The sequence below is a fragment of the Macaca mulatta genome, chromosome 5 (assembly GCF_049350105.2).
Source record: "Macaca mulatta isolate MMU2019108-1 chromosome 5, T2T-MMU8v2.0, whole genome shotgun sequence".
Taxonomy (NCBI): Eukaryota; Metazoa; Chordata; class Mammalia; order Primates; family Cercopithecidae; genus Macaca; species Macaca mulatta.
In genome coordinates this window covers 21,438,353-21,453,697 of record NC_133410.1, presented here as the reverse complement: position 1 = coordinate 21,453,697, position 15,345 = coordinate 21,438,353, and the positions used below count along the sequence as shown (strand labels likewise).

At 39.2% G+C, this 15,345-nt stretch overlaps 1 protein-coding gene across 1 annotated transcript in view; it reads left to right on the top strand.

The window, feature by feature from the left end:
* Positions 1-14,749, top strand: part of ADGRA3 (adhesion G protein-coupled receptor A3) — a 131,633-nt gene extending 116,884 nt beyond the window's left edge. The window contains exons 16-19 of the mRNA XM_015138107.3: positions 604-727; positions 9,443-9,588; positions 12,947-13,042; positions 13,183-14,749. Coding sequence (XP_014993593.2) covers positions 604-727; positions 9,443-9,588; positions 12,947-13,042; positions 13,183-14,425 — 1,609 coding nt within the window. The 3' untranslated portion in view covers positions 14,426-14,749. The remainder of the gene's footprint in view (positions 1-603; positions 728-9,442; positions 9,589-12,946; positions 13,043-13,182) is intronic.
* The last annotated feature ends 596 nt before the right edge of the window (positions 14,750-15,345 follow it).

The window sequence follows — 15,345 nt, the reverse complement described above, 5'->3', positions numbered from 1 at the left end:
CACCTTCCAAAACGTTTTGCTAGAATGTATTTTCCTGTTTAAGCTAGAAGTGTATGGCATTTCTTGACATTTAGTTAAGAAACAAAAGGAGATTTTGATATATATAAAAAAGAAAGACTTCAGCATTTTATTATGAAAGTCCAGGAGGAAATGCATTGAGTATTTAGACCTGTGCCAGTGGGTCAAAAAAAGACCCGTTGGCATGTTGCAGAAATCTCTAGGTAGCCAAGCAGGTAATCCAGTCATCTTAAGACATCATAGTAACAAAAGCTCATGCGTTTCTTATTGTGGAGAATTTCTTTAGCATTTAGTGGGTGCAGTGGTTCTATAAATGGCTTTTTGTTTTTAAGTGCGTAAAGTTAAATGTTAAGAAACTAGTTCAGGTTAAATGATTTCTCAGATCTGTGCGTGTGTGTGTGTGTGTGTGTGTGTGTGTGTGTGTGTGTGTGTCTGGTAGTATATATTTGTGAAATAAAGTGTTTAAATATCAAATATTTAACTTTTGCCTTTGATGAAGTTGGAATTAACTTAAGATGAACATCATAGTTTTCTCCTTCATATGTACTAGCCTGAATATTAATATTTTCTCTCTTTTTTAAACAGTTTGATTAGAATCAGCCTCAAGAGCTGGCACATGCTTGTGAACTTGTGCTTTCATATTTTCCTAACCTGTGTGGTCTTTGTGGGAGGAATAACCCAGACCAGGAATGCCAGCGTCTGCCAAGCAGTAAGTCAGAGTGAAAAACCGAAATGGAAAAAATTACTGGTATTAGAAAATACTTTCATTAACTATAAAAAGAAAAAATCATTCTTTAACACCTTTTCTTTAGCTGATTAAAGTTAAATTTAATGTCTATCACAAATAATTTGCCAGTATACTTCCCTGTTTTAAATTACCATTTTGCAACTGAATATATAACTTAAACAGCTCATCCCTTTATCATTGGGAATTTAGTGTTACACGTTATGGCTGTTATTACAATGCCTATTATTTATTTTTAAAATGTATGAAATTCTGACTTTGGCTGAAAAAGAAGTGACATTTTCTGATAATACTTTAAAAATGATTTTATGTGTTGACGAAAATGTAACAATTAGAAAAAGAGTTAATCATAAAGATATAAAAATGACACTAGGTTAGGTAAATATGAAGAATTAAAAAATATCTTACTCTTAGTTTCCAATAAGTTATTACATATGTAGCCTTAATGAACAGTTTTCTTGCAGCATAAATATAAAAATGGAAATTCTTCGATCTATGAATAGAAAATATGTAAAATTTTATTTCTGTGTTTGTATATTGTTTTTCACATGCATGATAGCAAGAAGTATAACGTAGTAATTGAAAATTCAGGCTGCCTGGATTTGGATTTCAGTTTACCATTTATCGACTGTGTTACTATGGGTGATCTGTTTAACCTTTTTTTTTTTTTCTTTTAAAAGTGTAATTAAAAAAATACATAACATGTGATCTCTGTAAGCAAATTATTACTGTACAGTACAGTATTGTCACCTGTAAGCACAATCATCGTGTATGATTGAAACTCGGTATGCATTGAACAACCACCCCTTTTTTCTTCTTCCCCAATCTTATGGCAATCACCATTCTCTTCTATGAGTTTGACTACTTCAGATACCTCATATAAGTGGAATCATGCAGTATTTGTCCTTCTTTGACTGACTTGTTTCATTTAGCATACTGTTTCAAGGTTCATCTATGTTGGTGAATACGATTTTCCTCTTTTTTATGGCCAAATAATATTCCATTGTATGCAGAGACCACATTTTTTTATCTGTTTGTTGTTGATGGACATACAAGTTGTTTCTGTCTCTTGGCTACTGTGATTAATGCTTCAGGGAACGCAAGAGTGCAGGTATCTCTTGGAGATGTTGATTTTAATGTGTAATCCTTCTGTGTCTCAGTTTTCTCACCTATAAATTAGGAATGATAAGTTGTTGGATGATGTGATTATTTATGTTAAAAAACTAAAGTAATTTACACAAATTATTAGAATTAATAGGAAAGATTAGCAAAGAGCAACTGCTAGTATGCAGAAATATAACTATGAGAAAACATAATGAGCAGGTAGCATTTACATAGTGTCAAAGACTATCAAGTACCTAGAACTAATGAAAGATGTTCAAGATTTATGGGTAAAATTAAAATATGTATGAAAGAAGACCTAAATAAATGGAAAGATACAATAGGTCAAAGGATAGGAAGACTTAATATCAGCGATATGGCAATTCCTTTTAAGATTAATCTGTAGAATTTTTTATGAAACTCAATAAGATGATTTTTAAATTTATGTGAAGATAAATGGCCAAAGAAAGACAAGACACTAATGAAAAAGAGGAGCAGAGCCGGAAGACTGTCTTCTAGTCATCAGGGTTTATGAGGCTATGGAAATGAAACCAGTGTGGTATTAGCGGTAGGCAGAGATAAATTGGCCAATGGGATAGAATAGAGTCCAGAGGCAGACCCGCGGGAACTTTGACATACAGCAGAAGGGACGTGCCTTGTCAGCTGGGGAAGAGAGACCACCATTAAGTAAATGGAGCTGGAGAAAATCCATTTGGAAAAAGATTAAACTGGGTCTATACCTCATGCCACATTAAAAAAAAGTCAACTCCAGGTGGTTTAAAGACTTACATATCCAAGCCAAAATCTTAAAATCCTTTTAAAAAAAGTTGGAGACCTTAAGATAAGGAAGGCCAGTAAGACAGTGAAAGGCATTCACTAGAAAAAAAGTAATTTTGACTAAAAATAAGAACTTGTGTTTATCAAGAGTCCTTAAAAAAGCTGAAAAGATAAGTTACAGATTGGAGGAATCTATTTGCAATCCATACAACTAACAGCATTCGAGTAAAAAATATATCAGTAACTATAGTCAATGAGAACACCACAAGTCAGAAGAAAAAGTAGCAGGAGAATGGACAAGCATGTCGTAGAAGAGCGAACACACAGGTTCCGCACATGTGTGCAGAAATGTTCAACAGCATATGGGGGTCACGGAGATGCCAGTGAAGACGATTAGTTACCATTTTATGCCTTTTCCGTCAGCAAAAATTAAGCCTGACAGTGCCAAGTCTTGATGAACATGTGGACCCACAGGATCCTTTTACGTAGTTGGTGGGAATGTAAGTGGACGTCCCCTGGGAGGCATTGCCTTCTATGATTACATGTTCATGTACCCTGGAACCCAGCAGACCCACTCCTGTACTCAGAGAGTAACCTTGCCTGTGTGCACATGAGTATGAGCATGGATATGAATATTCATTGCAGCACTATACACAATATCAAAAACCTGGAAGCAACCCAAATACCCAACACAGAGAGAGTGAACAAACAAACCCTATGGTATTATACCAGAGTCAGAAGCAATGAATTATAGCAATGCAGAGTAGCACAAATTAGTTTTAAGTGAAGAGGTGAAAAGTAAGTCCTATAAATTAACATTCACCATGTTTTTTTTTTTAAATAAAGGTAAAAATCACTAAAATAAACAGCTCACTTTTAACAAAAAATAGGTGCAATAAAACTATAAAACAGCAAGGGAGTGATGAACAGAGGATGTAGGGTGATGATACAGAGGATATAACAGGGGGATAGTTACCTCTGATGAGGGGGTCATATGATTTGATACAGGTTATTGACAGGGTCCTACCTTGTGTCTTGCTGGTAGATTCTTAGGTACTTATACTGTTAATAATAACTAATTAAATACAGGCAGGTTGTGCTGGGCCCACCCATTAGACTGTCATGATACTGTGGCTTATGATTAATCCAATATTGTATATCTGTGATCCAGTTTGAAATGTGTGTATGTAAGAATCGTTGAGAGGATTAAATGACTCATGCATCTCAAGAGTACCAGGCATATACTAACTGTTCAATAAGTGTTACCTGTTACCACTATTATGTTAGTGTTGTTGATGAAATTACCTCTCATCTGTGTGATATATTTTTGTTTGAGGCTATTACTACACATCTGTAAACAAACTGCCTACAAGAAGTCAGATGATGGGTCTCAGATCAACTCCATCCATGTTTAGAAGATAGCTCCTCTGTGTTCTCAGTCATGTGGCTGACTCCCAGTTACCTTGCAGGTCTCACTTTATCGTTACTGTTTCAGAGATTCTGTCCCTATACCTGTATTATTCTGTTTTCACGCTGCTAATAAAGACATACCTGAGACTGGATAGTTGATAAAAGGAATGAGGTTTAATTGACCCACAGTTCCACATGGCTGAGGAGACCTCACAATCATGGTGGCAGGCAAAGGAAGAGCAAACTCGTGTCTTTTGTGGCAGCAGGCAAGAGAGAGCATGTGCAGGGGAACTCCCCTTTGTAAAACCATCAGATCTTGTGAAAGTTATTCACTATCGCAAGAACAGCTTGGGAAAGACCCACACTCGTGATTCAGTTACTTCCTACCCAGTCCCTCCCACGACAGATGAGAATTATGGGAGCTACACTTCAAGATTTGGGTGGGGACACAACTAAACCATATCAGGTCCTTACTAAAATTCCATGCTGCCTATGAAACTTTATGATTTCCTATTTACTATCTCTGACCTGTAAGCTCTCCCTGGACTCCAAGCTCTATAAGCGTAAGAATTATAGTAGTTGGTTCACTGGTGCTTATCCAGGGACCAGCACAAGGCCTGACCCATAGTAGGTGCTGAGCAAATGTTTACTGGGTGAATGAACAAAAAGAAGCCTCTGTTTGCACATTAGAACGCATTCAATCCTGGAGCCATTTTGACTCTGTTAGAAGAGTACTCAGCACACATTGGCGATAAAGGTCTTCATTGTATCTAAAAGTATTCATTGATGTCATGAAGCAGATACATAAATTTATTTCACTAAGGAAATGAATGGAAAGAGGCTGTTGTAAAGATGACTGCCTTTCATTGTCCTGAGTGGAATTTTCTATTGTTTCTAAATGGAAAAAGGAATTGCAGTGAGTTTTTAAGGCTTCAAGAACAAGTGCCATTAAAGGTTTACAAAAGAAAAGGGAAAGGCAAGTCTAGACCTTTCCCTGTCATTCTCTTCTGTGTTTATAATGTGTTTCCCTTCGATGAAAGACATAGCATCATTCTTATGTTTCTGACTCAGACATTCCTTGCTTCACTTTGTCATTGTAATTCTCAATTCAGGTAATCACCAGCTCAGAGCGCAGTGGTAGAATGCAAAACAGACTAGCCTAGGATTCCAGATCCTAGTAGCTAGGTTCTAATTTTGTGTCCGCCAGAACAGCTTACGTTAATAGTCTCTTAACCTAGTAGGGGCTTAATGTTTCTTCTATAAAATGGGTCAGGCTAGTTCAGTGTTTGTTAAGGTTCTTCCCTCTCAAAAACTGAGCCCTCATGTGTACATGTTGTTATGTACAGTTTGTATTTGTACATAATCCATGTAGTTTTGTCTTTATTATCTCTCTCTGTGAGCTCACGTATTTTATGAAGAGCATGAATGGGTTGTAATGTAGTTTCTTCCCACACAGTGATTGATTGAGGTTATTAAAGGTGCTACCCGCCAGGTACTTCTCACTCTGGTTCCTAAATTCATTTCAGGTAAGACCTTAGGTGCTTTCTACGACCTTTTGCTAAAGGTGCTGAAGTTCGAGAACTAAGAAGTTGAGTCCCGAAGTCAAGAGCATCAACTCAAGTCTGGAAGGGATCTGTGTTTTGGTTCATGATACACTGCTAAATAATTGGTCATTAATTTTTTGGTCCATGGTTTTCTTAGCTATGCTGTAAAAGGATTCAGCTGGATCTTATCTAAGATACCTTGTTGCTCCACCAATCCATGATTGAATTTATTAAATATCACGCCAGCCGCCCTTGTTAGGTGCCCTTGAGATCTGTTATTGAGAGGATTGCTGCAGTGGCACAAGAGATGGATTTGGAAAAATCTAGTCAGTGAATATTAAGACCATTCTACTTGTCAACTACTGTGCATGTGTTATGTCTTAACTTTCATATTAACCCTAGGAGGTAGTTTTTCTTTGTGTATTTCATAACTATATAAACTGAATCATAGGCAACTGAAATAACTTTCCCCAAGTCACTAGGACCATTAGGTGGCAGAGGCATGATTCAAATGCTAGTCGGTTTGATTCTGAGTGCCTCTCAGCCCCTATCACTGTGCTTTAGTACTTAGTAGTGGGCAGCGTAGGAGAGTAGAAAAGGCAAGGGCTTTGGAACCATCTAACTTCAGTTTGAATCACAGCCATGTTATTGACCATGTAATCTCTGGTGGATGACTTCTCTCAGTCTTAGTCTCTGTTTTTGTATCTTAAAATTAACACTGACCTAATGGTGATGATAAAAGGATGAAGTGAAATCACATGCAAGAATATGTTTTTGGATACATAGCTGGTACTTATTAATGGAAGCTGTTAAAATTTTAATTGTTTATGTATTCATTGTCTGTATGCTTGTATTCATCATAAAGTTTTTTTTTTTTTTTTGCACGGCTGCTATGCATGTTGCATGGTTGTAGTCTTATTTGTGGTTAAATGAATGCTAGTTTGTGAGAGTTTATAGTTAGATAACAAACATACAGAGTGGAACTTTTTAGGATAATTATTTTATACCCATTTTACAACTTTGGAAATTAGTGTCCCGAGGTAAGGTGGCTTTCTTGAATAATAATCTACTGCATTTAACTAATTATTTACATGCTCTATGAATTAGATTACTCCTAGACAATTTACAGAATTGCTATGTGCATCTCTGATTTATTTGGAAGAAAATGTGGTAACAAGGTTATATTTCGTGTAGATGAAGTGTCAGATGGAGAATACAATAGGAAATACTACGTTCCAAAAGATAGGAAAATCTTTTGTACTAGATTTTAATCACTCTTTTTTTCGAATCTTGTAGAATATTTACTGATTTGCTTTCACGACTGTGTTAATAGATGTCATCATACCTCTAAAATTCCACTAGTAATAATCAGGCTTCAGTATCTTTAAGAGTAAACCTCCTCTGGAAATTTAGAAATGCCGTAGAAAACACTTCAGTGATTAAAAGATGGGTTTTGTTCCCTATAGAAAATTCTTTGTTTGACACCTCCTGTGTTGAAGTTACTTTTAACCTTTTGTATTTTAAAGCCCTGTCTCATTCGTTTGACCTTTGTGTCAGAGACACCCCCAGCAATAGTAGAGTTGACCATTTTGAATCAATATCTGATTTGTTTTGAATTTATTGGTTTCTGTGCATCAAATTCATTTATTCTATTTTTACTTAAAATATTTGGTATGACTTTAGACAGCTCAAAGGGTTATTTTATGCTCTCTGTTCCACTTCTGTGTATAAATTTTGCTTTCACAGTGCAGTCAGCAAAACTAATGGGAACCACGAAGCCACTTTTCTCTTTAAGAAGATCGTTTCTGACGTTTGTAGTTGGGCCAGACGTGATCCCTTCTCCCAGCGCCTCGGAGCCATTGCAAGGTTTACCTGGAGAGGAACCACCCTGGCTTTCTCCTGCAAAATAAGATTTGGGCTTTCAGGTCACCAAGTTTTTGCTGCAGATTTGTTCTTATTAAAATAAACTCTGGACAGCGGTCCATGCTTTTATAATTGGCCTCTGATTTTCTTGAGGTTGGAGAGGCATCCCTTTAGAATGACAAAATTTTTTCTTGGAATTTCATTAATGGAATTTTACCTGTAATAATTTTTTTTTTTTTTTTTTTGAGACGGAGTCTCGCAGTGTCGCCCAGACTGGAGTGCAGTGGCGCAATCTCTGCTCACTGCAAGCTCCACCTTCCAAGTTCACGCCATTCTCCTGCCTCAGCCTCCCCGGTAGCTGGGACTACAGGCGCCCGCCACCTCGCCCGGCTAGTTTTTTGTATTTTTAGTAAAGACAGTGTTTCACCGTGTTAGCCAGGATGGTCTCGATTTCCTGACCTCATGATCCGCCCGCCTCGGCCTCTCAAAGTGCTGGGATTACAGGCGTGAGCCACCGCGCCCGGCCTTACCTGTAATTATATTAAAAAGCAATGATTAAAAAAAGAGAGCAAGTTACTGGTTAAGAAAGCTGGATTATGTCCTTGATACTGCAGTGACATATGACATTTACTTTTCTTAAACTAAAATTTAAGCCTCTTTCATTTCCTCACATCTTCATCTAGAATTTCATCCTCAACTACAGTTCCTTCATATACAGGTCATGTGATAAACAGAAACTTCAGTGTATATCATTTGCATATATTGCAGTTATCCTATACTTACTGAGCACCTATTATATCCCAGGTATTGTGTCCATTCAGTTCCTACGAAACCCCCAGAGGTGGTGATTAATAATTTTCCACTATTAAATTGAGGAAAGTTAATTTCAGAGAGCTTGTGTTATTTCCTCAAAATCACATTCTTAATAAGTAATATAGTTATTTCTGCTAATTGCTTGTCACGTATAGGAGATTTGCTAAATGCTTAATGTGGACAATTTTACTTAACCTCATAGTACTTTTATATTATTCTTGGTTCTCAAGTGAGGAAGCCAACACTTTAGGTCTTACGTGACCTAAAGGTCTTATGTGACTTTGCTGAGGTCACCCAGCAGGTAAGAGGTGAATACCAGTTTAAAAATCAAGGGAAATTTCATTTCTGAGTTCCCCGTCTTAACCATCAATATATTATTATATTGCTTTGTGACTGCTACAATGTATAAAAGCTCTGAATTATATCTCAGGTCTCTTACTCTGGAACTTATTCTGTGTGTGCTGTGGCTTTCGCCCTGTGGTTATTTGTGCCCTCTATATATTCCTCCTTAAAAAGAATGTTAGAAAATGAACTCTAAGCTGGGCGTAGTGGCTCACGCCTGTAATCCCAGCACTTTGGGAGGCTAAGGTGGATGGATCACCTAACGTCAGGAGTTCGAGACCAGCCTGGCCAACATAGTGAAACCCTGTCTCTACTAAAAATACAAAAATTAGCCAGGCATGGTGGCACGTACCTGTAGTCCCAGCTACTCAGGAGTCTGAGGCAGGAGAATCGCTTGAACCCAGGAGGCAGAGGTTGCAGTGAGCCAAGATTACACTACAGCACTCTAGCCTGGGTGACAGAGCGAGGCTCTGTCTCAAAAAAAAAGAAAATGAACGCTAATGTATAATGTCACACCTATGAAAAACACACCTTTGGTTTAATGTCCAGGAGCCAGTTCCGTCCGTTATTAAGGGTCATCTTGGGTATAAATGGTAGCTTGTGGGCTTCCTAGAGCCAATTGTCGGTTTGTGTATTTGAGGAACGTGATTCCCTGTCATGCGTCTGTTAGAACGTGGTGTTGCCTTAGCAGGCAACAGAGTTGATTATTAAGATAGGCCTTCCTGCTGCTTTCGAATCAGACTTCTGAAACTTACTTACCAATTTTGAGATAAGCCGTAATAGGAACATTTTTTTTCTTAGTTTATGCATTCTTTGATCTTCCTTGTAGGTTGGGATAATTCTTCACTATTCCACCCTTGCCACAGTACTATGGGTAGGAGTGACAGCTCGAAATATCTACAAACAAGTCACTAAAAAAGCTAAAAGATGCCAGGATCCTGATGAACCACCACCCCCACCAAGACCAATGCTCAGGTATCTCCTATCTTTGTTGTATTATCTTAAGGGTCAATTAAGTGTTTTCTCTGCTTTCATTGAAGCATAATTGTAAATTATAACAAAATTGCTGAGTGAATTTTGGGAAGTAAAAGAACGGACTTGTACGCAGGACCTGCCTGGTTTTGAAAATGACTTTGGCTTTGAAAATGGCTTAGGCATCCTTCCAGTGGCGAGTCCTCAGTCAACTTCTGTACCCTCTCTGAGCCTTCCAAGATATCTCAGAAGTGGGGCTGATTCTCCCATCCTCGAGTTGTGAGGAATAAATGAGTAAATGGGCAAAGCACTTACGATGGGATCGGCCATGTCATAGGCCCTATGAAACTGTCAGCTGTTTTTATTTCCTTGAGGTCATAATCTCAAGTATGTATCAATTTAATTATTCTGTGCAAAGGACAAAAAGACTTGTAATATGTCTTTCCTATCCCTTGTAATATGAAAAATGGTAAATGAATGATCATGCTGGATGAGTAAAATCTATCAGTGATGACCAAGCCTGTTGAATGCCTGATATGTCACTGGCCCTGGGCCAGGGATTTAGAGAAGACCCCCTTGCCCTTTGGGAGTTTATAGTCTGCAGGAGGAGACAGGCATGAGCACTGACTGTGCTGTGTGAGAAGCGTAGTGGAGATAAGTTATTTGAAAATGTAAAGCAAGAAGCCATTAATTTTGGGGGTGGGGGTTATTAGGAAATGCTGGGCCACTGGCATGAACCTTACTGTGATCAGGACAAAGTGTAAAAGTGAAGAGTGAGCTGAGGAAACCTTGAGGAGTGCAGTTTGGCTGGAACCTCAGGTGTTTGGTGTCAGGTAGCAGGAATTCAGGATGGAAGCTGGCTTTGAGTCCTCTGTGGGTCCTATTTAAAATGTGGGCAGCCACTGAAGACTTTTAACTAAGGGAGTGGCCTGACACAGTGTCATTTTAGAAGGCAGCTATCGCTCTAGTATGCAGTACTAATCAGAATCCCCAAGAATAAGGAATTCTGCTGAGGTTATTAGGGTAGCCCCCACGAAGACCAGAACAGTGTCATGGAGAACACAGAGGAGGACCCAAGTTTGAGAGGCTTGAAGCAGTTTCTCTAGGACTGATGTCCAGCTGGATTTAAGAGATGTGTGAGGGAGAGAAATTTGAAGAAGACTGTGAGTTGTCAATTCTAGCTTGACAGAGGGTGTTTCCATCAACTGAGAAATAAGATAGGAAAAGCAGAAAGGGCAGGTGGGTGGGGGAGACGTGGAGAGGGGAAACGGGGCGGTAGGCTTATCAATACTTTCTTGTGGAGTGTTTACATTTTTAGAAGTCCAGGGCTCAGCAGAGAGGACAAGCTAGAGATTATGTAGGAGGAGCAGGAGACATTTCCTTACGTTATTCATTATCATTGAAGCCATGATAATGAATAGGATCTCCCAAGGGGAAGTTAGTTAAGAAAAGATTGATACTTGGACCATACTAGTGTTTAATAGATGGGTTGTGGAAAAAAATCACTGGATTTTTGGCTGCAGAAAGAGAACACCCGAGACCATGGAAGATTTGGGGGAGAGTGGTTCCGTGTTTGACAAGGAGCAGCAGGGGTGCTCGGTGGCCCCAGAGTTAAATTGTAGGATGAGATTTGACACCTCCCTCACTTCTATTAAGAGAAATGAGAGATGATGGTGTTTGGCTCAGAAACTTGGGAATCTGAAACTTGGGAACCTTAAGGAGCTGTTCCTTCCTGTAAGGTTCTGAGAACAAAGATACGAGTTAAAGAAAAGGCAGCTTGGGCTTCAAACTCTTTGCAGTCCCCAAATGACACACAAGTATCCTCTTTGCATTAGACTGCTCAAGCTCTGCCCTTTAACCCTGCTTTCCCCATATCCTTTAGCTTAAGGAAGCCTGGGCAACACTGCCGTCTGGAGGGTGGGACACGGGATTTGCCCGTGAGACTCATCTGACCCCACAGAGGACATTTTTAGCATCATGGTAGTAAGTGGGTACAGCCAACAATAAGGTGATAAAGGCAAGGAAGTCGTGGTACTAGTGTTTGCAGAAGGAAGAGAGAAAAGAAATGGTAGTTCCAGGAAAGTTTTAGAAGGTGGGGAAACTTGAATATGTGTGTGTGTGTGTGTGTGTGTGTGTGTGTGTGTGTGTGTGTGTGTGTGTAGGCTGGAAATATAGGCTATATATATAGGCTGGAAATAGGCTGGAAACTTGAAAAAAAATGTATGTATAGGCTGGAAATAAGCAGTACAGAAGATTTTAAAGATGCAAAATAGGGTTATTTAATAACAAGAAGACCAGGGGTTTGGTGACGTTGAAAGAAGAGTCACAGGGTGATAGGGCCCAAGATTAATTTTGGAAATAATGCTTTCTTTTCAGGTAAGAAGCAGATGTGAATTAGTATAGCAGGAAGAAGGGGAAGGTCACATATTATTGGCATCTCTCTAATCTGTGGAATGGAAGGCAGAGTTACAGTTTTATAGGGTAATTAGTTTTCTTTTCAGCAGTACTAACATCATGTTAAAGGATTTTAGTAACTAGGTACGATGAAGGAACAATATATGGACAAATGTATCACAGATACTGCCTTTATCCACCCAATGCAAGATTTGGGGCTATGTCTCAGGAAGGAGCAAATGCAAAATTAAGATCGACTCACCCAGGAGTATCCATCCTGGACGGAAATTTCTTTTTCAGAGAGATCAAGGAGCTCAGAGATGACCACAAAATGTTTCTTTGTAGGACCAGTCACTGCTCTGTTTCAATCAGCTTTTATTGCACCATCATTTCCCTTGCTGTCCCCTGCTGCTCTGTGGAAAAGGGGTCAGGTAGGGCCTCTGCACTCTGTGAAGCTGCTGGGATCCAGATACCCTCCTTACCTCAATCTCAGTGGACTGGGGATGAGATACACAGCAGTGGGCAGTCCTGGGACATGCAGGCTGAGCTGAACATTAATCAGTAATTAATATGTCGTTACATTTTTTGTATGAACTATGGCACTTTTCAGTTCACCGGCTGAATCTAAAAGAAGCCAGTTCCCTCCCCACACACACACAAAACGCTGAAATCCTACCTGCAGGCACAGAGTGTTACTTTGCGTGGCCACAAGGTGGCAGAAGCTGATCAGCGTTCCTCTACTCGGAAACTCACTAGACCTGTGCTTTAAAACAAGAAATCTAAAAAACAAAACAAAACCACATTACTGCTAATAAATCAGCCTCCCGAACGAAACTCTCAGCTTATTATTGGAATAAAAATAATAGTTAATCTTCAGGGAATGACTTTTGAAGTACTGAGATGTTATGATAGATAATATGTTAAAAAGCGGAGTGATGAGTGGTTTTTCTGTGGTTCCTCCTTCCAGATTTTACCTGATTGGCGGTGGTATCCCTATCATTGTCTGCGGCATAACCGCAGCAGCGAACATTAAGAATTATGGCAGTCGGCCAAATGCACCCTAGTGAGTATTTTGTATTCTCTGTGTATATGACCCAGTTGTTTCTCTTTTAAGTAGTTTCTAGGCATCAGAGGTGATTGCAGTTTCTTAAATAACGTGTTGAAACATGAAGCATCGATCTGGTTTACCATATTCTTTTCCAGTTGCTGGATGGCGTGGGAACCCTCCTTGGGAGCCTTCTACGGGCCAGCCAGCTTCATCACTTTTGTAAACTGCATGTACTTTCTGAGCATATTTATTCAGTTGAAAAGACACCCTGAGCGCAAATATGAGCTTAAGGAGCCCACGGAGGAGCAACAGAGATTGGCAGCCAATGAAAATGGAGAAATAAATCATCAGGATTCAATGTCTTTGTCTCTGATTTCTACATCAGCCTTGGAAAATGAGCACACTTTTCATTCTCAGCTTTTGGGGGCCAGCCTTACTTTGCTCTTATATGTTGCATTGTGGATGTTTGGGGCTTTGGCTGTTTCTTTGTATTACCCTTTGGACTTGGTGTTTAGCTTCGTTTTTGGAGCCACATGTTTAAGCTTCAGTGCGTTCTTCATGGTCCACCATTGTGTTAATAGGGAGGACGTTAGACTTGCGTGGATCATGACTTGCTGCCCAGGACGGAGCTCGTATTCAGTACAAGTCAATGTCCAGCCCCCCAACTCCAGCGGGACAAATGGAGAGGCGTCCAAGTGCGCCAATAGCAGTGCGGAGTCTTCATGCACAAACAAAAGTGCTTCAAGCTTCAAAAATTCCTCCCAGGGCTGCAAGTTAACAAACTTACAGGCAGCTGCAGCTCAGTGCCATGCCAATTCTTTACCTTTGAACTCCACCCCTCAACTTGATAATAGTCTGACAGAACATTCAATGGACAACGATATTAAAATGCACGTGGCTCCTTTAGAAGTTCAGTTTCGAACAAATGTGCACTCAAGCCGCCACCATAAAAACAGAAGTAAAGGACACCGGGCAAGCCGACTCACAGTCCTAAGAGAATATGCCTACGATGTCCCAACGAGCGTGGAAGGAAGCGTGCAGAACGGCTTACCTAAAAGCCGGCTGGGCAATCACGAAGGACACTCAAGGAGCCGAAGAGCTTATTTAGCCTACAGAGAGAGACAGTACAACCGACCCCAGCAAGACAGCAGTGATGCTTGTAGCACACTTCCCAAAAGCAGCAGAAATTTCGAAAAGCCAGTTTCAACCAGTAGTAAAAAAGATGCGTTAAGGAAGCCAGCTGTGGTTGAACTTGAAAATCAGCAGAAATCTTATGGCCTCAACTTGGCCATTCAGAATGGACCAATTAAAAGCACTGGGCAGGAGGGATCCTTGCTGGGTACCGATAGCACTGGCAATGTTAGGACTGGACTGTGGAAACACGAAACTACTGTTTAACGTTGCTGGGCTTCCTAGGCAGAAATTCATAGAAACTGTGATATTCACATTCCTTCAAGCTATGAACATTTAAAAACTGTTTACAGCCACCATAGGGATTCAAAAGAATTTGGAATAAACTTTGAAGTTTTGGATTTTACTTATTTTTATCCCCAAATTGTTGCTATGTTTTAGGATGTGAAATAAAATCTTTCTAAAACATGGTTTTCGTTGTCGAAGCACCAACAGGACATTTTGGGATCTGAAATGTAATTTCTTAGAATCTGTACTTAACATTTCAGGCTTGTATTTAATATAATAAATAGGTGTTTGTTATTGTGTCAATCTGTTATTTTTATATTTTACAATACAAGCATTTAGTTCTACTTCAATGAAATTAGCGGTTTGGGGTAGTTTACACAGAGGTCAGTTATATATATATATTGCATGGTTAATTGTATTGATATTGGCACGTAAATCAAAGTGATGTTTGGGTTGCTGTATTTTATAAGTCTAGTTTTAATGCTACCAGGTTTTAAAAGGATCTCTCAGGATGTTTTTTGAAAATGGAAATGCCTAAAAAATTCCCTACATTGCATTAATTTTGCATTATTCCTTGGATCCTGTTAATACTATTTTCAACATGGTTGTGGCCTTTTCATTGCTTTATATTTGGGCTTAAGTTTCTTACTGTTTTTGGTGGGGCCAGGTAGGGGTGATTCCTACACAAAAGTTATTCTTGAATGCAAATGGAGAGCTACCATTTAAGGTTCACATTCTTCCATATTGGCTCTTATGCTCACTTTTATTTTGTACTTTGGCATCTCTCTAATCTGTGGAATGGAAGGCAGAGTTACAGTTTTATTGGGTAATTAGTTTTCTTTTCAGCAGTACTAACATCATGTTAAAGGATTTTAGTAACTAGGTACGACGAAGGAACA